General features: G+C 43.3%; 1 protein-coding gene across 5 annotated transcripts in view; it reads right to left on the bottom strand.

Annotated features, from left to right (window-relative positions):
* LOC116034163 (plexin-A1) overlaps positions 1 to 20,586 on the bottom strand; it is a 218,965-nt gene that overhangs the window by 57,758 nt on the left and 140,621 nt on the right. For 4 of the 5 annotated variants that reach the window (XM_031276718.2, XM_031276723.2, XM_031276724.2 and 1 more), the window contains exon 10: positions 6,792 to 6,992. In XM_031276718.2, the coding sequence (XP_031132578.1) occupies positions 6,792 to 6,992 (201 nt within the window). Of the gene's footprint in view, positions 1 to 6,791; positions 6,993 to 17,214; positions 17,444 to 20,586 lie in introns of those variants that run through there. The other variant, XM_031276740.2, reaches the window with a different exon arrangement.

Genomic DNA, 20,586 nt, shown 5'->3' with positions numbered 1-20,586 from the left:
GGGGGGGGGGCAATTAATATTCAAATAAAAGGTTCTCATTCATTTGGTTATAAGCAAATGGAAATTGGCTCAATCATTGTTGATATCAATCAACTCTACTGTAGCATACCAGACATTCAATGAAGGTTATCATGCCAACAGTCTCTGTTTGAGGTGTCTGTCCGCAACTCAGGCTACTGTATGGATTTAAAATGCAACCCGAATGCAGTCACACAGAGAGACATGGAGGCAGGGAGAGGTCTCCACTCGGGTTTAACCATCCTCTCCGCTCCTCATGTCTCATCAGGCTAATAGCAATTACTCTCTTGCTATAACAATCACTTGTGCTGCTTCCCTCGCCCATCAACCATCACACAGAACTGAACACATTGAAGGGTGGAGCACTGCTATGAGAGAGAGAGATGATTTATTAGAGTAAAGGTTATAGATTGCAGAGATACAAGGAGAGAGACAGAAATGAGAAATAGATGACGAAAGTGAGGTGGAGGATGGGTGGAGAAGCTGGCATATGCTGATAGCTGAGCAGCAATTAATTCTTATTTATCCGGGACAGGAGCGTGGGAGCTGTGCTCTTCACCTGTCAGGGGAGGAGAGGCAGCGAGCCAATGAGGGGACAGAGATGAAGAGGAAGGCTTGAGAGGAGGAGGAGGTAGAGATGGAGACAGGTAGATGACTTGGAGATAGGGAGGGGGCATGTTGGAGAATGAAGGAATGCATTAGTGGAAACTGAGGGCAGAGTGCAGAGAAGCACCTTCTCTCTCTTCCTTCCCTCACTTTCAGCTGCTTCATAGGAATGGATTGGAGAGCAGTCAGTGTAAACAGGAACAGACGGTTACCGAGTAAATGTGTATATTTGTGTGAGAATGCACAACACATGACACCTCATTAAATTCTCACAATATCCATGACACAAACAAATGCAATGTAGTGCCCCAAATCAAATCAAAATGGGATCAGTGCTGTCGAGGTATCACATGACTTGAGAACAAAGTAATGGAACAACGAATGGTCCTCAATCTGCAGCTCTCCAAAATAAATTCCAGTGAATTTGCACTTTCAATCCACCCGCACACTGAAAACACACACACACACACACACACACACACAGTCTGCAAGCCAATTAAAACAGTGTCGGAGTGTACTGTGTGGCTGACTGCGGTGGCAGGTCTAGTGTTTATATCTCATTAGGCTGTGCCAGGCCATGCCAGACCAGGCTGTACCATGCTCCGCTGCGCCTACCCTCCACCGACCAGTGCCCAGGCCCTCATTAGCCTTGTCTCTGCCACCTTTAGAACTGTGTATGTGTGAATGTATGTGTATGTATTCAAAATGACAGGATTTTCTTTTAATATAAATTAACAATTTTTAGTTTTTACAGTCAGTTACATCTTTTAACAAATCCCATGAACTCCAGACAGTCTTCAGAAAGTCAGAGGAGAAGTTTGCATCAGCACTGTGCTTCATCTTGCGCGTGTGCGCATACACACACACACACACACACACACACACACACACCACAAAAGGGTGTGTGACACTATTAGACCAGTGTGGTTTGTGGTAACCACTCTCTCCCTGCAGACATGTTTGGCCTCTTCTCTGGACCTCTATTTGCTCCGTCTATTAAACCATTCATCTATCTATCCATCTTTCTTGTCCGCCATCCTTCTCTCATTTCCCATCGCAAAGGGAGCAGATTATTTGTCCTCCCTCTCCTCCAAACTCTCCCTCTGTATGGTCTCTTTGTACTCTTCCTCTTTCCCTCCACCTCCTCATCCATCTCTCTTGGTGCTCCCTCTCTTTCTCCTGATATCTCTGCAGCCACACTTGCCTTTCTTTTGCTTTCCCTCCTCACCCCGCTGCCCTCTCTTTTCCTTCTCCAAATCTGTATGGCTGCTTTCCCCTTCTGCTGTCTTCCTGTGTGTGTATGAGTGTGGATGTGCATGGGCACACACTCACAGGAGCGTCCGTCTCTGCTGCCCGACTGCAATTCATCATCATTTTATCTGCCTTAATTGGATGCCATCAGGACCCCTGATACTTCCCATTTCTCCTTTAACAAACAGCTGCTCTCTCGGCACACAGAAGAATAACACACAGACACACACCCTATTCCAAACTACATTTTCTCCTTTTGCCCCAGTGTCTGCTTTTTTCTCACTGGTGAAGGAGTGAGAGAAAGAGGGTGACGGCGCGGCCGAGTGGTTTATCAGACGGAAGGCAATGATGTAAGGCCCGCACTGATATTATCTGTCCTCACGTTCCTGCCCTACAGGAAAAAAACAAGAAAGAGGGATAAAGAGGGAGAGAGAGAGGAGGAGGAAAATGGAGACACTAAAGTACAAATGGACAAACAGCTAAGAACAGGGGGAGATAAAGGAACAGAGAGAGGCAAAGTCTCGAACAGTTCAACTCTCTTCTCTCAACCTCGGACTTCAAACGACGCCCAGCAGCGCTCCGTCAGCCTCACTGACCTCAGAGTGCGGCCATTTGTATGTGAAAGCATTGTGTGTACATGTGTTTATTCGCTCCCATGCACCCTCTGGCGTTCTGAGCGCAGCTACCCAGCCCACAGCTCAGCATCTTACTGGCCTTTGCACCTTCACCTCAGCCTCTAATTGGCCCACACAAACGAGGATGCTGCCTGGGCCGGGTCAGAAAACCAAAAGGAACCAATGTAGACACCAGCATGTTGTTTTGGTTGCTGCTGACCGGAGTTAACTGCTACCATAAGGCCTGGGGGGTGGCTCCGTATGTTGCACTGGTAATGTGGGCTTGTTTGGCACTAAGAAATATGGAGAGGACACTATTTTACAAAATGATCAGCGTTTTTCTCAAATTTACTTGCTATAGGACATTGGACAATCTGCCATTTCATCAACTTTCACAGGTTCCAAACATGTTGAATTATGTTTGGCTAAGTGAGTAAGGGAAAGTGAGAAAGGGAAAGTGTGGGAAGAACCATATTTTTCAAAATATAAACCTTTTAAAAGTTCAACACAGCAAAAATGTAGAGCTTTAAGCTAATTTAAAATCCTTACCTAAAAAAACGTATGCAGTCTCAATACCTTGGATATTGTGTGGCCTACTTGTTTCCTGTCTCTGCTTGCTAAAACCAACCTTTCTCCGATATTGCATTCTTTCTCATGTCTTGTGATATGCTTGTTACTTCCCCTTTGGGATCAGTTGGGTATGTTCAGTAACCTTATACAGGAATATTATAGCATCAATATTTTTCCCCCATAAGCAGATATGGATAGTCAATACCCAACAAGGTTAGTATGGAGCTGATGTTACACTATCGTATATCATGTGTGTCACATATACAGTAAATTATTGACAGCCTCCTGTTAGGCGATACTATATAAGAGCATTGAGTTATTACAGCCACTGTAAAAGGAATAAAGTATGGGAAACTCAAGTTTAAACGTGATCCGACGTTGGATATCGTGAATATCCTGTGAATGGGTTTTCTTCTTTTGGATAGTGTGGTATTATATGAAAGAGAGGAGAATGACTTTTGACCTAAGGCGAGACTTTTGAGCTGATTTTCTCCCTCACACCCTCTCATCTCTCCCCACACCCTCTGTTCTCTTTAATATCACTTTTCTCCATTCATCTCACCTGAAATAGTGTACTATGCTCCAATTTCCTAGTCTATCTTGCCTCCTCTCATCTCCATTTTTTGCCGTTTCCACTAACTAGTATTACGTCTCTTCTTGACTTTTTTACCATCCTTCTTTCCTTGACTCCTCTGCATTTATCCTTTCCTCTGTCCTCTCCACCTCTCTTTCCCACTCCTTTCCGTTATTACTTTATAGGAATTCTTGCCACAGCTCTCTTGTCTCTGCCCTTGTCCTCATCTTTCCTACAAGTGAGTATGTCAGTTTGACACAGTGGTAAACACTTCTGTGTATCTCAAACAAAAGGCTAAACTGTGGATTAGCACCCCTGTGTTTATCCCATTGATTAGCAAACCCTCCCAACAGTCTTCTTGCAGTGGTATAATAAAACTGCATAGCCAAACACACACATACACAGCTATCCCGGGATCCATAGCCAGAGGCATATTGAAGGATGCACATGTGCACACACGCACAGACACTGATTAACCCCCATCCCCGTAGCCATGAACCAAGGCAGCAGTGTGTACGCAGCATAACAGATGAAGTCTATTTCTACTGCAGAGTCATACATGATTCATGGAGTTGGTGCTGAACACTGTCAAAGTAGGAACAAACATGGAGGGGTGCGCGTGAAAAGTAGAGATAAAGGTCTATAAACGGATAAACTAATATTTAAGACCCTCATTCTTTTGAAATACTGCTCCAGAGCTATAATAAGACTCTCATTCTAATAATTCATGACTCATAATTACACTCATAAGCTCAGGCCTGCATGAATTATGCCTTAATGGCAAGTTCATGCAGCTGGCACCTTTTTCATCCACTGAATTTAACTTCGGCCTCATGTAGACTCGATGCAAGTCAAGTTGGCACAGCTAATTGCTAACAAGGGCTAAGCGCTGACAGCCCAAGGCTAATTGCTGCTAGCATGTCTGCTTTGTGGACATCAAATGGAGAAATTCAGCTTTTGGCTGGGGCTGGGCTATGCAGCTGATTAGCACTGGCCTTGCAACAATAAACAGTCAATAAAGTGACATCTCTGTGGAGAGACAACCCTATCGCTAGCTAATTAGCCCTGCCTTCACAAACAACTTGCTAGCGTGTGCCAGCACCTGAAGACTGGCAGTCGATACAGACAGAATCAAATGTTGTGTTAGCTGTCACAGTGGCTACCCAGCGAGCTTGACAGTTAAACGGAGACTGCAGATAGTGCTGTATACGTGTGTCTGCTAACAAATCTATATGACTGCATATACTTGTGTGTTATGGCAAGGTGTAGCATATAGAGAGGCGGTAAAGTTCTTCAAGGTGCTACAGCTCATTAGCCAGACATGACAACTTCTAGATGTTTCTACTTCATTTGAATCTGTCAAAGACTTTCTTCCATGTGTGACATGTTGTGGTGACACACCCTCATCTAAAACAAAATTAGTAGCAGCAGCTCAAATCTCATGTCAGCTTTGTTGCATTGCTTTATATGTGTAGATAGAAATAGACAGGGACAGGCAAGCGGCAAAAATGAGTGTATGAGAGCTGGAGAGATGCAGTGAGAAAAGTAGGGTGTAGCAGAAAGAAGAAAGTATGACAGACAGAGGGAGGGGGAGAGGCAGAGAGAAAGATGAGCTCTACAGGCAGAGAGAGGAAGGGAGAGAAAGAGGTATAGAGTCGAGGTGTAAACATGATCAATCCGCTCCCAACTAGGTTCAGAGACAGACTTCCTCTTCACATTTTCAGCCTCAGTGAAGCACATCGCTGGCTACCTCTTATCTGTCACGCTAGTTGAAGTCTCACAAACATACACATACATACACACACACACACACACACATATATATATACACCACCATATTTCAACACACAGAACAGGCATATACCTACATCCACAAACTCTTCTGCCTACCTGTAAATCCTCTATACAGTCAGACACACACAAATTCTCATTAGAAAACTTCTGCAAAAAAACATCCTCGAGAACACTTTAATCTGGCACACACCACTCATCCCTACCAGCTAAAGCCACAAATACATAAAAAAAATCATAGAAGCACAGAACTAAACTATGATGGCTTACTGCTGATTCACACTCGATCAGTGATATAAATTATGTATTGCATGAACCATGATGATGTGTCATAATTTCAACCAGTACACAGGCTACCTAGGAAAATTCTAGTGTGTGTGCTTAAATTCAAATAATGTCTATGTGAACTCTGACATCAATATCTATTTGCCAACCATCAGTTTAATGTGGGAAGATCAGCGCTGGATCATTTATCTAGATTGGGTCCAATCCAGTGTCCAAGTGACGCATGGTGATCTATCAGGACAATAAGCATGTTAGTGTCCAAAGTGGTCATTAATTGTAGGAGGCCATTATTTAAACCATGGCCGAGTCAATGTCCTTACTAGGACCGTGATTTAGTAACCTAGTTGCATTGATTACTGGAAGAGAAATAGTACTAAATGACTATGCTTTTAGTCGATACAAAATCGAAAGTATCACTTGCGATTAGGGTTGGGTATCGTTTGGATTTTTACGATTCCGAACCGGTACTTTTAAAACAATTCCGATTCCTAAACCAATTCTTGAAAAACTGAAAAATGACATCAAAGATGTAATATGTTTACAGAGATCACATGCAGTGAATGGTTAATATGATTTTACGTCCGTTTTGGTGAGCCCAGAGGGAAAATATGGCATTTTAAAAGTAGCCTACATTTACGGTAGCTAGCTAACGGTAGACTACAGAGAAAGTGTAATATTTTTACATCCGTTTCAGAGCGACAATAGGGAGAATATTTCAGTCGACACATTTGCGTTCTAATCCGGTCTGATTCCTACTGGTTGCGTAGGAACCGGTTCCATAGTGGAACCGGGTTTCGGTATCCAACCCTACTTGCGATCCAGTCTATACAGTAGGAGTTTTGGACTTATTCACAACTACGCTTTACATCATCTGAATCCTCTTACCCAAAACAGCAACTAAACAGCAACCAAATAATATCTGTAAACAACCCCATCCATTTTGGCTTCTTTCTTTTATTCCTACAATGACACTACAACAAACCACCAACACATGTGTTCTCCACCACTGACCGAGCTTTAATGGCATCCACTCATACAACCAGATTACCCAAATGTCCTTTCTTCTATCCATTCTTACTCACCTCTGTTTTCTGGCACTGGATTGAGGTGCTGTTGAAGCGCAGGGCGGGCACACTGTTGGTCTCCCCCTGGATGTGGAAGACGCACTCGTAGTTCCTCTGTCCTGACTGGGGCTGGGGCAGGTTCTTGGCAGCTAAGGTGATTGGCTTGGTCACCCCGACAGGGATGTAGATCTGGGTTGAGGGAAGGATCTGAGGGCAGTCCTGCAGAGACAAAAAATAAGATACTTTTAGTTTTTCCGCCCCAAAGGAGACAGTTATGGAAGAAAGAGAGTGAGGTTGTTCAATACAGTCAGAAGAGCAAGCAAACAACAGTAAGATAAGGCAAAAGGTGATGAAATAAAAGCGAGCAGGCTGTGGGTTACATATTTGACTTCACACCAGATTTGCCACAACACCAAAGAGCCCAAAGAGATGTGCTGTTATGCACTGTTCACATGTGTTACAGGCTTGTGCAACACTCCCACAAGTTTTGCACCAGATATAAATGCTGCAGGACAACACTTGTGCAAGAGAGCTTTTCATACAAAGTTCACAATAGATTATCTACCCAATAAAACTATTCACATCACAACAGTGCTGCATTGTTATGGCAGGTAGATAGGCTCCAGTGTATTATGTCCATGTGTGGAATGGAGTAATGAGCTCATGGACTTTGTGTTTGTGTACATTGGTCACTGATATTGGGCAGAGAGTCTTGTTAAGATTATCTGGAAGCAGCCCATCCACTAGCTCATGCCACTGGAGTACACCACCCTGTGTGTGTGTGTGTGTGTGTGTGTGTGTGTGTGTGTGTGTGTGTGTGTGTGTGTGTGTGTGTGTGTGTGTGTGTGTGTGTGTCCGTGCATAGATGCACATGGACCAATAACTTTCTTAATTACAGTAGTAATAATGCGTGTCTATGTTTGGACACGTTCACTTCGACAGAATAAGACAGGACAGTCCACTCAGTATGTAATGCTCCTAGATATGTATGTGTGCTTGAAGAAATTGAGTCATTACAGTGCTCACGCCATGATTTGGCAGCGATGCAGATCTCGTCAACACTGAGAAAGAGAAAGACAGAGAGAAAGAAAAAGAGTCGTAGGGTGGTTGACATATGTTTTATATATATATATATATATATATATATATATATATATATACACACACACGCAGTATAGTTAAAGCTTGAGTGGAACTAACCCACCCAGTGCTGTACTGTTGGAGACAAAAGGATAACAAACCAAATCACTGCTGACAAATCACATATTTACAAGCTAGAGAAACGGTTAAGTGACTCACATAATAGAAACATGTGGCAGGCAGATAATGCTACCTTTTCCATGTAAGGAAAAGGGTCTCTCAAACTATGGACTTGATTCTGATCAATCATTCACCTTAAGAAACCCAAATACATATTGCAGCTGCCTCTTCAAAACCTCTAGACCAAAATATGTACATAACTAAATCTATGCAACAAGAGCGTAGAAGAGCCTAAAATTGATAGTGTTGCAGGATAGGACAACATGGCAAGTCAGAAAAGCTTAGGATAGGAAAGGATCGACCAGATCCTTGTAAAATATTCACTGCGCAGTCTCTACTTCACTACTTGTTGTAGCTTTTCCTTTAAGCAGATAGCTGGCTCCCTGTCAGTGAATTTTTCTTTTCCCTCCTCTCCTCTGAGCTGTTGTACATTAGAAGCTACTGCGCGTCCCCGGGGCCTGAACACAATGCCGGAGTTTGTTCATTAGGCTGCTTAGCCCTGGCCTTGTGTGTCTGATCACACACAAACACATGCACAACACATAATGAGAGAAGGGAATACTATAGGAGGAGGAAGCGGGCTACAGAAGACCTGGTGTATAATCAACCATGAGGAACGTGGATAGGGGAAGGGGAGAAAAAATGGATGGCTCAGAAGGAAGAAGTGAGGTAGGAAATAATCGAGGGAGTAAGAGGCAGAGAATGAAGGGAAGAAGGAGGGGGAATTGAGGGATGGTTGGAGAAAGAGGGAAGAAGTGAAGGGAGTGGAGAGAGAGAAGTGAAAAGAATATGACAGAAAGGGAAAGAAAAGTGGAGGAAAAAGCAGATGATGCAAGTTAAATTGGGAACAGAGCAAAGTGAAACGGAGAAGTCTGCTGTTGACGCGAGTAAAAAGAAATGGAAAGACTCAAGAAAGGAAGGATCAAAAGAAAAGACAAGAGAAGACATTTAAGAGGAATGCCTGGATCCCTCTGCACCTTTTCTTCTCTTTACCCATCCCCTCCATCCATCCTACAGTCAAAACCACGTACCCCAGCCCCCCGACAACATCCTACTTAATTAACAGCCCGGAGCCTCAGACTACGCTTGATGGAGAGGGCCAGAGATGGAGAGAGAGAGAGAGAGAGAGAGCGAGAGAATGACAGAGAAAAAAGCAGAGATTGATTTGCACTTGTGGCTTTTGAAGTCCTGCCTCAGTAAAAATGACGCTCATGTCAAAAGCTGTGGCCTTGCATCGTCAAAAAAGGTTTTGAACATCCTGCTGCTAAATCTAACTTGTAGACGCCGGTGTATCAGAAGCTAGCATAGCCTCTGGCGCAAGCTGCAGCTAACCAATGTTTTATTCATCCGCCTATTGACTTTGTGTCAGCTCAGCCGTCTGATTGTCATTTTCTCTGGCAGTCCTTATAGCATCCATTTCCTTCATTCAGTCCCATGTATTGTCATCTCAAGGAATATCTCAGTAAATAAATGGGTTAAATACAGTGCAATGTGTAAGTATAAGTTGCTCTTTACAGTTACCATACCAGGAAAACAGAAAACTATAATTGCAATGCAAGCCAATAGCAAGTGAACCAGTGCTGGGATTCATTGGTGCAACGTTGCAAGAGTTCAGGAATCCCAGTGCAAGAAGCCCCTAGTTCTTCAAATACAAGATCACGCTGAGTCCCAGACAGAATAGAAAGTGGTTCTGGGAGAGAGATGGAGGTAGGAAGGAGGAAAAAGAGGATATTGAGGGAAGGCGAGAAGAATATAGAGAAAAGTTCTCTGCAGAGAGAAACTATTTCATCAGTATTTGTGACAGGTGCCAAAACAGTTCAAAGCCGGCATTAGGGCTACAAAGTGCAGAGTACACTGAAACAATATTTCACCAGGGGGATTCGTTTGAAGTTGGAAGAGATGTTTTTTTTTTTCTCTTTCTCTCCCCTTTTCCTGACTTCTCAGCTTTCACTTCATCTGTGAAGACGGATGCTGTGGTTTTCTTGGCCAGATGTGACACTTCAGGAGGACCAACAAGGGAGGAAGAGAGGGTAGTGTGTACTGTATGTGTGTGTAGTTTAGAAAAAGGTGTTTTTTGAAACGTGTATGTATGTGTACTAGGGGTGGAACGGTACATGTATTCGTATTGAACCAAAATGGTACAGGCGTCACGGTTCGGTGCATGAATTTACACGGAGAATACACAGTATAAAAATAAATAAAACTTGCATGCAAATTAACTAATGTAATGCGGAACTAATGTAATGGGGAACTACTGTTAGATACGCGGGTTCTTTAGGGACACCTAATCTGTAGCCCCGCCTTAGCTCTGAAGCAGTGAGTCAGATAGCAGCACTAAGGACTAGAATGGCGAGTTAAGGTCCAGACACAAAAAGCCGATAATCGGCCGTCGGACAGTCTGGCGAGGTCAGTGACTCGAGTCTGTTCGGTGTGTTCCGTGCCGTCGTCCGTCCAATGGGCCGTCGGCCTTCATTTTGGCCGATTTGACATGTATAATCGGCGGGGCGGGCACTGCCGGCAGTCAGACTCAAATGACCCATCTGATTGGTAGAGTGCCAACCCGGAAACGGGGAGCGGAATGAGCGTGACTAGAGTCTCTCAAAATCTGACGAAAATCTTTTAAACTGACCTTTGTTGATCTGAAATGAAGACAGATTCAGCAACTGCATGGCCTATTTCTCGCTTAAAATGTTTTCAGAAACACGTTTCGGTGAACTATTTTAGTAAAATTTGAGATCGTATTCTGAACAAGCCGCCATGACAGTCGGTCTTTGAATTTCCAGAGAAACCAGACCCACGTGACACGTTCGTCCAATCAGCTGCCGGTTTTCATTTTTTGGGCAACAATACAGATTAGCGCCGCCTGCTGTTATGGAGACGTATTACGCCTCATCGCTTTGGTGTGTTCCGAGGCACTTTTTTGACCAACTCGGGGAGACTGATCAGTCCAACTGCCTTTTCTGCCGAGGGTCGGCCGTCTGGTCGGTGGGTCTCGACCTTTAGAGGACCCGCCGGCCTCTTTAAGATCGCAAGTTTGGGTAAACTTTGGTTTCCCAGTCTGTTACAGTACAGGCGAGAGAGTGGTGGATAAGACGAGGACTGTGTGTCGGCGTTGTTCAGCAGTTGTTGGGTATGTGAGTTGAAATACATCTAACATGCTAACGCATATCCGACGCCATCACTCAGAGAACAAGCCACAAACTGTATCCAAGAACACTTAAATCAGAGTAAATTACGTTATATTAGACAGACTGCTGTTGTAGATTAGTGTTACGTTTCCAGCGTCGCTGCTCCGAACCATAACGTTAGTTGGGACAGACGCCTTGTTTCTTCAGGCTAACTATATTAGCTTTAGCCAGGCAGAGAGCAGCTTTCTGCGGTGAAAAATGGCAGGGAGACGTTGTGATAACGTTGCACTAATCAGGTAATGTTATATATATATAATACCATTGTACCCAACCAAACCGTGATGTCTGAACTGAGGTATGAACCGAACCATGACTTCTGTGTACTGTTCCACCCCTAATGTGTACGTACTACATCGGTGGGATAGGGGTGTGTGCCGTAAATGGTTCAGGGATGGTTGCAGGTATTAAGTGAGCTGGGTTAAGGTTAGTTTATTTATTCATTAGTTAAATGTCCAATAGCGATTTAACAGACAGATTTTTGCACAGAACAGCGGCTTGCTTCATTATAAGGTTCACTTTGTCTCCTATAACCAGTATGAGCCTTTTATAGTAAAGGGGGTACATGTGTGCGTGAACTGGAAATGATGCGTGAAGGAATGCACGCCACAGATGGCTTCTCCGCACTAGAACACGGCACGAAAACATCTGCTCTATTATGAGATTTTGATCAGTCTTTGCATTCTGACATCTTCATAAGCATTTTAACACCAACAGATGAGGATACTGTAGCAGAAAACTGACTGCCATTGTCAAATTTAAAATTCTTTGTTTCTTAGCACACAAACAAACACTCATAATTTACTGTGAAATAAGCTCTCACACCCTGCTTGGATTGGGCTGTAAAGGTGTGTATTTGTAACTGTGTTTTTGAATATGCGAATAAGTGTGTATATGTTACAAAGTGTGTGTTTATGATGGCAGACGTCCAAGTCTCCAACTACTGTTCAAAGCCAAGTACCCAGAGGGCTTTCCTTACGTCTCCATGTTTGTTTTCCCTCAAAGGCCGCTGTTAGCTTTGCTGCCTAAGGCTAGTGACGCGTTTCCCATTTGTTAACAGTAAAGGCATATATAATTATGTAGATTATTAAGATGTATTGTATACATTACGTCAGTGAAAATGTTATGCATACAGAAGAGGAAATATTTTCTAGAGACAAAAATCAGCCAAACCATTATTCCTAACAAAAGTATTCTTACAATGCTTGGCCTATTTCTTTACATCTTAGTGCCGACACCCAGATGCCAGTTTTGATTGATTGTCGCCATGAGCTTTCTCAAAGCAGAGCAGCTGCCATTCTAGGTCAAGCCTGTTCTAAAATATGCCTTCCTTCATTTTCAATGCACTCTGATGTGTACTGCACCAACTCGTTCCCCACCAAATGGTGAAAAAGTATAAGAAAAGAATTAATAAAACAAGTGTTTAGCGGGCAGATGAGATAATCTATACCCGCAAATGAGCAAAACACCTTTTAACATTCGCCAAGAGCTGATAATGAGACAGTCGACAGGCTGGTGTGCGTGTGTGTGTATGCAGATATGTAGCAGGTGAGCGATTAGAATCAAGACATACTGTAGATGGGGTTGGGTGGAGGGGGTGCGAGGGATTGGAGGATGAAGACGAAAAGCAAGTACGGGATGCTATATAAATAAATAAATGAATTAAAAAGCCAAAAGAGTTCTGAAGGCCTTGACGTAGCCTGACAAGATATAAATTAATAAGTCTCCAAAAACACTGCACATATGTAATGAGTCGGGTGTCTGGACGTTTTTAAGCCCCCCCCCTCCTCTTCAAGTCCATCTATAATTAATTAGCTGCCTCTGTGATGGGGGGACTACAGATCAGGGAGAAGAAAAAATAACACACTAAATAATAAAGTAAAGCGATACGGGGAGCCCAAGGGAGAGATGAGATGGCATGGGTGGCCACAGAGGAGCGAGGGGGGCACACTGGTACAAATAAGAGGGACAGTGTGTGCGTTTGTTTGTGTGTGTGTGTGTGTGTGTGTGTGTGTGTGTGTGTGTGTGTGTGTGTGTCTGTGTGTGAGTGTGTCACACAGGGGTCTAACAAAGGGGTATATGAAGAGTGTTGAATGCCTGTCGACATGCCCCCAGGCCTTGTGACAGAGGTCTCACGTAGGAAACCAAAGAGCCGTCTGTAACCTTGAACTAAAGAGCCCCATCTACTCCTTGTTGTAACCCACTATACATTAATATTATATTACAATATGTGGCATTTGGTGGATCCTTTTATCCAAAGTAACGTACATGACATGGTGTCTTTTGGCTGTGTGAAACTCCAGTGGTAATGAAGCCTCTAACCTTTGTAATGACTTCCAGTGAACTAATAAATAATAGTGGGTAAAAAAAAACAATATGATAATCATATAAAATACAATTAAACTGTTTTTGCATCACAATTGTGCTGCTTTCTGGCCACCGGAAAAACACATATACAGTGGGGCAAAAAAGTATTTAGTCAGCCACCAATTGTGCAAGTTCTCCCACTTAAAAAGATGAGAGGCCTGTAATTTTCATCATAGGTACACTTCAACTATGAGAGACAAAATGAGAAGAAAAAAAATCCAGAAAATCACATTGTAGGATTTTTAATGAATTTATTTGCAAATTATGGTGGAAAATAAGTATTTGATCAATAACAAAAGTTCATCTCAATACTTTGTTATATACCCTTTATTGGCAATGACAGAGGTCAAACGTTTTCTGTAAGTCTTCACGAGGTTTTCACACACTGTTGCTGGTATTTTGGCCCATTCCTCCATGCAGATCTCCTCTAGAGCAGTGATGTTTTGGGGCTGTCGCTGAGCAACACAGACTTTCAACTCCCTCCAAAGATTTTCTATGGGGTTGAGATCTGGAGACTGGCTAGACCACTCCAGGACCTTGAAATGCTTCTTACGAAGCCACTCCTTTGTTGCCCGGGCGGTGTGTTTGGGATCATTGTCATGCTGACAGACCCAGCCACGTGTCATCTTCAATGTCCTTGCTGATGGAAGGAGGTTTTCATTCAAAATCTCACGATACATGGCCCCATTCACTCTTTCCTTTACAGGGATCAGTCGTCCTGGTCCCTTTGCACAAAAACAGCCCCAAAGCATGATGTTTCCACCCCCATGCTTCACAGTAGGTATGGTGTTCTTTGGATGCAACTCAGCATTCTTTCTCCTCCAAACACGACGAGTTGAGTTTTTACCAAAAAGTTCTATTTTGGTTTCATCTGACCATATGACATTCTCCCAATCCTCTTCTGGATCATTCAAATGCTCTCTAGCAAACCTCAGACGGGCCTGGACATGTACTGGCTTAAGCAGGGGGACATGTCTGGCACTGCAGGAATTGAGTCTCTGGCGGCGTAGTGTGTTACTGATGGTAGCCTTTGTTACTTTGGTCCCAGCTCTCTGCAGGTCATTCACTAGGTCCCCCCGTGTGGTTCTGGGATTTTTGCTCATCGTTCTTGTGATCATTTTGACCCCACGGGGTGAGATCTTGCGTGGAGCCCCGGATCGAGGGAGATTATCAGTGGTCTTGTATGTCTTCCATTTTCTTATAATTGCTCCCACAGTTGATTTCTTCACGCCAAGCTGCTTACCTATTGCAGATTCAGTCTTCCCAGCCTGGTGCAGGTCTACAATTTTGTTTCTGGTATCCTTTGACAGCTCTTTGGTCTTGGCCATAGTGGAGTTTGGAGTGTGACTGTTTGAGGTTGTGGACAGGGGGCTTTTATACTGATAACAAGTTCAAACACGTACCATTAATACAGGTAACGAGTGGAGGACAGAGGAGCCTCTTAAAGAAGAAGTTACAGGTCTGTGAGAGCCAGAAATTTTACTGAGGAATTTACCAATAAATTCATTAAAAATCCTACAATGTGATTTTCTGGATTTTTTCTTCTCATTTTGTCTCTCATAGTTGAAGTGTACCTATGATGAAAATTACAGGCCTCTCATCTTTTTAAGTGGGAGAACTTGCACAATTGGTGGCTGACTAAATACTTTTTTGCCCCACTGTAAACACACAAACCAAAAAGGAGTTTTTCTCCTTCCACCAGCCATTTGTGCATCCTTTTGGATAGGAATGTAAAAACATACAAAGAGAGCAGGAAGAAAAACCAAAGCTTAAGTGTGCGATAAGATGATCGCGAATTCAGACAGTGTCGTGTAGTAATTTGAAAAAGTTACTATGCTACTAAATATGATGGCATCAATGACAAATTATTTGAGTTTTTGATGGGTTGCCACAAAATAGACATTCATTGTAAAATACTGAAATGATTTTAGAAATGCTTTCACAGTGCAAAAGTGTTTTTGTTTTTTTACAGTTCAAGACCATGAGTCTTATTACACCCTACATTTGTTCCATCTATTTAAATGTTTCATAATTTTCCATAATTAAGCTGTTTTTTTTAACTAAAATAGACAAAAAATGGTTTTAGATGAGAAGAATCAGAAAAATAGCATATATTGTGATAAAGTACATGAGGTGGACATTTTTTATTTTCAACCATATCGTCAATGGAAGTCTGCTTCCAAATCATTTCTCAATTAATATAAGCAATGTTATATCACGTCATGGCATGTCATACATCACAATGTCAAAGCTAGGACCACATATTCCCTCCTCTTCCATGTACCAGCTGGCCAACAGCCACGCGTTTGTTTCAGCATGTGTTTGTGTGTACTTCTTTGGGACTCGCACCAGCCACAGAGAGGAGAGGAACGAGACACAAAAGCCTACCCATTAGATCAGTGGTAATAGAGATTAGAAGGAGTGTATGTAGGTGTGTCTATGTAAAATATAGGTTAAAATCTACAAGCTATTGTACATACATCATTTTATGTAAAACAGTATACAAGTGTGCAATTACTATAAAAAGTGATATCTACACAAGCTGCAGGGTGTGGTACATATATGGAAGCATGTGTGTGAGACAAATTGTGTGTGTATGTGCATGCAAGGTTGAGGCAGGCTCATTAGCAGGCAGAAACCAGAAAGATGTTCTGTGACCAACCAGACACCAACCAGTGAGGGAGAGAGAGAGGTAGGGTGGGGGAGAGAGAGAGAGAGAGAGGGGGGGGGGGCGACAACTTAATAAGGCAGCAACATGTAGAACAGTGCAGGGGCGATGGAAGCGGAGAAGAAAAGGGACTTTGAACCTTGAAAGGGACTGTGAGATTGTCCGCCCACGTCCTTCGTTTCCTAGCAGAGTGGTGATGCACGTTGAAGAGATGGAGAGAGACAGAGAGACAGAGAGAGAGAGAGAGAGAGAGAGAGAGAGAGAGAGAGAGAGAGATGAGGAGTAAATGGGAAAAGTGTGTGCAGAGGAACGAGGGAGCACAGAAAGGAAGGTCTGAATTAAAGCGAGATGCAGCGGAAGGTGTGACATGAATGTTATTCAACGTGGATTATCAAAGTCTCACAGAGCAAGAGCTCGACTGAATCTACCTACATATATGTTCCTTCTATACATACATACATACATACACTCTCTGTGCTTTAATGTACCACCAGGCACACATACATCTTGATTTCATCTCCTAATCCCTTATCCTTGACATACAAGCAAGCTGCCAAACCTACACACTTTATCCCCTCGACATAGACGGCATAGTATGCTATAAAACAATGAAAAGCAGGATATTTTTTTCAGAGGGTCTTCTTTTTTCTCCTCATGCATGGGGGGGGAGGGCGCTCTTGGCACCCTGTTATCATTCTAACCCAGATATGTCAGCAGCGATCAAACCTTGTGCTTTTCAGCTTTTCAAAGACAAACCTTGATTTCAGAGGTAGATTCACTCTCCTGTGTGCTGCTGATGGTTCTTCTCTACACACAGTGTTTCAGCACTAAGATTCACTAAAACTGTGAATTTTGTAATCAAAAAGTGGACACACACCAAAATGATCTAAACTCACATTTAGTATGCAGCTTTGCTTTACAATTAAAGGGTTACTTTGCCATTTTTTTTTATTCAGCTCTTTGCCATGTTTAGGTGGGCAGTGTGTTTAGATGAACGGTGTTTGGCTTCCCTCTGTGGCGCCAATGCACGGAGAAGCGGAGGTCTGCTGAGAGCCACAGGATGACGCGAAACAAGGCATTTCGGCGGACCTCCATGACGCATTTCGCGTCATCCAGCGAATCTCGACAGACCTCCTCTGCTCTGCCCTGTGGGGAGCTCTGTGAACTGTGAACATTTTGCTGCAGTATTCCTTCAGAAAAAGAACATAAACCAGATGAATGAGCCCAGAACCACAGATTTGTGTAACTGAGAAAACAAACAATAGCACAGAAGTTTCAGTTTCTCCAGGTCACAAACAATGACCTGTGCCACAATCTACCCCACTGTGCTAAGCACATAATGCTTCATTCACACTTCACAGTCTGTTTAAGACACTGCTCGTAACTAAATAACCTACTTCTGACAAGATGTACCTAAACAAAGCTATGATACATAAACTGGCAACATAAAATTACGTGTGAAAATGTACTCAAAGTACAAGTTGTATGATGCAATATCAGTGAATAAAACTATTGCCAGGCTTATTTTTAGGTGAAACCATACAACCCAATGCATTTTCCGGCAGAGAAAGGCCAAGTCAACAACCCAGCTTTAGTGTCTCGTCTGCAGGAAGTAACAATGGCCGTCAGCCACCAGGAGGCAAATAGGCTAAAAAAAAAATGGTTTTCTTTCTGGATCTGTGAGGTACTTTGCATTTTAATATAATGCTAAGCCGTCATGTGGTGGTAAAAATAAACCCATTTTACGGTCTTTATGGCACTGAATTCAGACTATATGAAAACCCGGTAATACACAGCTCTCCACTGGCACCTGTGTCCATCTCCAAGTCTCCAAAGCTGGCATGCAGTGAATCGCTGACCATCTTGGCTTTCCCTGGGAGTGCAATTGTGTCAGTTAAATGGACGATGGAATAAAAATCAGTGCAGGCCACTTTACTAAAAAAAAAAGCCCAACATGACAGAGACAGTTAGCTGCTATTGTGAGATTGGACGACACAGCAAGGTGTAGGTCCTGTCCCTCCCCCCCACCACCTTCCCCTCTTTCTCTCCATCCCAGCAGGCGGTCGCTGTTTCTCAATCACACACTCTCTCCGTCTCTGCTCTGCCTGCACTTTTGAGTTTGGTTTTCCTTCAGCTCACTTTGCAGTATTATTCATCTGTCTCCAACTTCTGAAATCTCTTCCTCTCTCTGACACACACAAGGGTTGATGGCGAAAATGCAATATTAATCTGTGTTCACCATTAGCTTGGCTGACTGTGAGAGCTGCGAAAATGAAGATTTAATACAGCCTGAATAAATAAACGCTCGCAAAGACACAAACACTAAAACACGGCATGGCCCACAAACCTCTGTGCATCTATCATGTCAACATATTCCTGTGTGGGCCTGTGTGCTTTGTAAATCTTTGCTTTGGGTTAGCTCTTCATTAAGCTTTCGCTGATCTTGTATTCATCGCTGCAGCCAGCATGTTGGCAAAGCTGGGGTGATACTCACTGCATCAGTGGGCCTTGCCGGGTGGCATAGGATTACATCAAGGAGAGAATAACCTAGCAGCAATGTTGCCCCCAACACTTTGCGTTTGCCTGTGCTGAGCTCAACTGCTTCACATTTTCTCAATGTCATAAATAGATTAACACTTTTAAACTAATTAGACCAAGAAAGCGTCCTTCGAATCTGCATAAACTTAACACTGAAAGCAAGCTGCATTTGCTAAACTCCACCCTCTTCCATAAATATAACCGTGCCGTCCTTTTGTAGTTGTCCACTAAGCACACTTCTTAGGGTATGACAGGCTGACCTCTCCACAGGGTCTCCCAGCCACCCTCCCTGCCTTCTGTTGGTAACGGATTGATGCACGATGCAAGGATGCTTCAACTGTAAGTGAGGGAATTTTAGGGAAAGCTTCTGAAAAAAACATGGGAAGAGCTGTATAAGCTGTGGGACAGTGAGGCTAAAAATAGCCACCGAGAGAAGGAGAGATGAAACATCTGCATGCATCCGAACACATCTGTGTGTGAGTGCACACAAGGGACAACATTCAAATATTTCCTGCCTTTTCCTTTCCCTGATACAAACAGTATGATTGTGTGGGAAGTACACACACGCAGGAGCAGAGCGTGACTGAGGGGCTGAATTACATTACCACTACTCAAAAAAAACTAAAAACGCTTACACTTCCTCAATTCACTCCATTGTTCTCTACGAACAAATTAGAGGGATGTACAAGAGAGTTTGCCAAAACACCTGATACAATCCCACTTTGATTTCCCCAAGGTGGAAATGTGATTAGTGACTCTTGGACAAGTGGGGGATGGTTGTCAGAAGTAGCTAAAGGAGGTGCACCTCTATCAAACCAAGGGTTGAACGCTGGACGATCATGGCCCGACTAAGTTCCATCTGGCAAAGAAGGCATGTGGTTACTTCACCCTGTCGCCTCCACTTCCTGTCCATGTTCCCTCAATTTCTCTCTCTCCCTCCCTTCCTTTCAACCTTGGAGTGCATTTGGAAAATAAACTGCGTCACTCTGGCCGTAATCTGCCGCTTCTTACTGCCAGGGTTGCCTCCCTGCCCTTGTCTTTCTTGTTTCTTTCTTTACTTTTTTTCTTCCCTTCTCTCTCTGTTGACATCTGGTCTCAATTACAGCACCTCTGTCTGTCTTTGGTTTGTCCTCGTGAAATAAATGAAACACTGGAAAGACTGCATTGTTTCGGAGAACTGCATGGGGGATATTGCATCCCACCTCCACCCATTTCCTCATTTATATGTTCCCTCTTTCCAACATTGTTTATATTAAATATGGCTTAGGCATGTGCCCTTTTAATATTAGGCAGAAACATGTGTTCCACATAGATGTGTTTGTGCTTGTGTTTATGTGTGCCCAGCTACAGCATGAGCTACATAATGCATTTAGGCGGAGAGGAAATAAATTGACTAAAAGATAGAAAAGAAGATCAAACGAGCAAGTCGTGTATGGTGGTCGACGAGGCACGGAGAGAAAAGATGAAGAGAGAAAGATGGTGGAAGAGAGAAAGACAGATGGACAAGAATGGAGTCTGTGGATTGTGACAGTGGGCAGAAAAAGGCGACAGATCAGCAGGAACATGATTTGGGTGAAGGCACTATGTGGGAAAAAAAGGGAGGAAAAAATAAAGGGTGATGATGGGGTGAGTAGACTATTACTAACCGATAAAGACACCAGGAGGTAGAGAGGGAAGGAGAAAAAAAGAAATGGGTGGATATTATTCAACCACTCGCCCTCTCCACCCTCCCCCTCACCCCTTTGCTGCTGGTTGTGCTTTGTCCTGATAAGAACCAGTGACAGTCACACACACA

This window comes from Sander lucioperca, chromosome 6, assembly GCF_008315115.2.
Source record: "Sander lucioperca isolate FBNREF2018 chromosome 6, SLUC_FBN_1.2, whole genome shotgun sequence".
In the NCBI taxonomy this organism is placed as follows: Eukaryota; Metazoa; Chordata; class Actinopteri; order Perciformes; family Percidae; genus Sander; species Sander lucioperca.
Note: the sequence above shows the minus strand (reverse complement) of the source record. Positions and strands in the feature narration are given on the sequence as shown.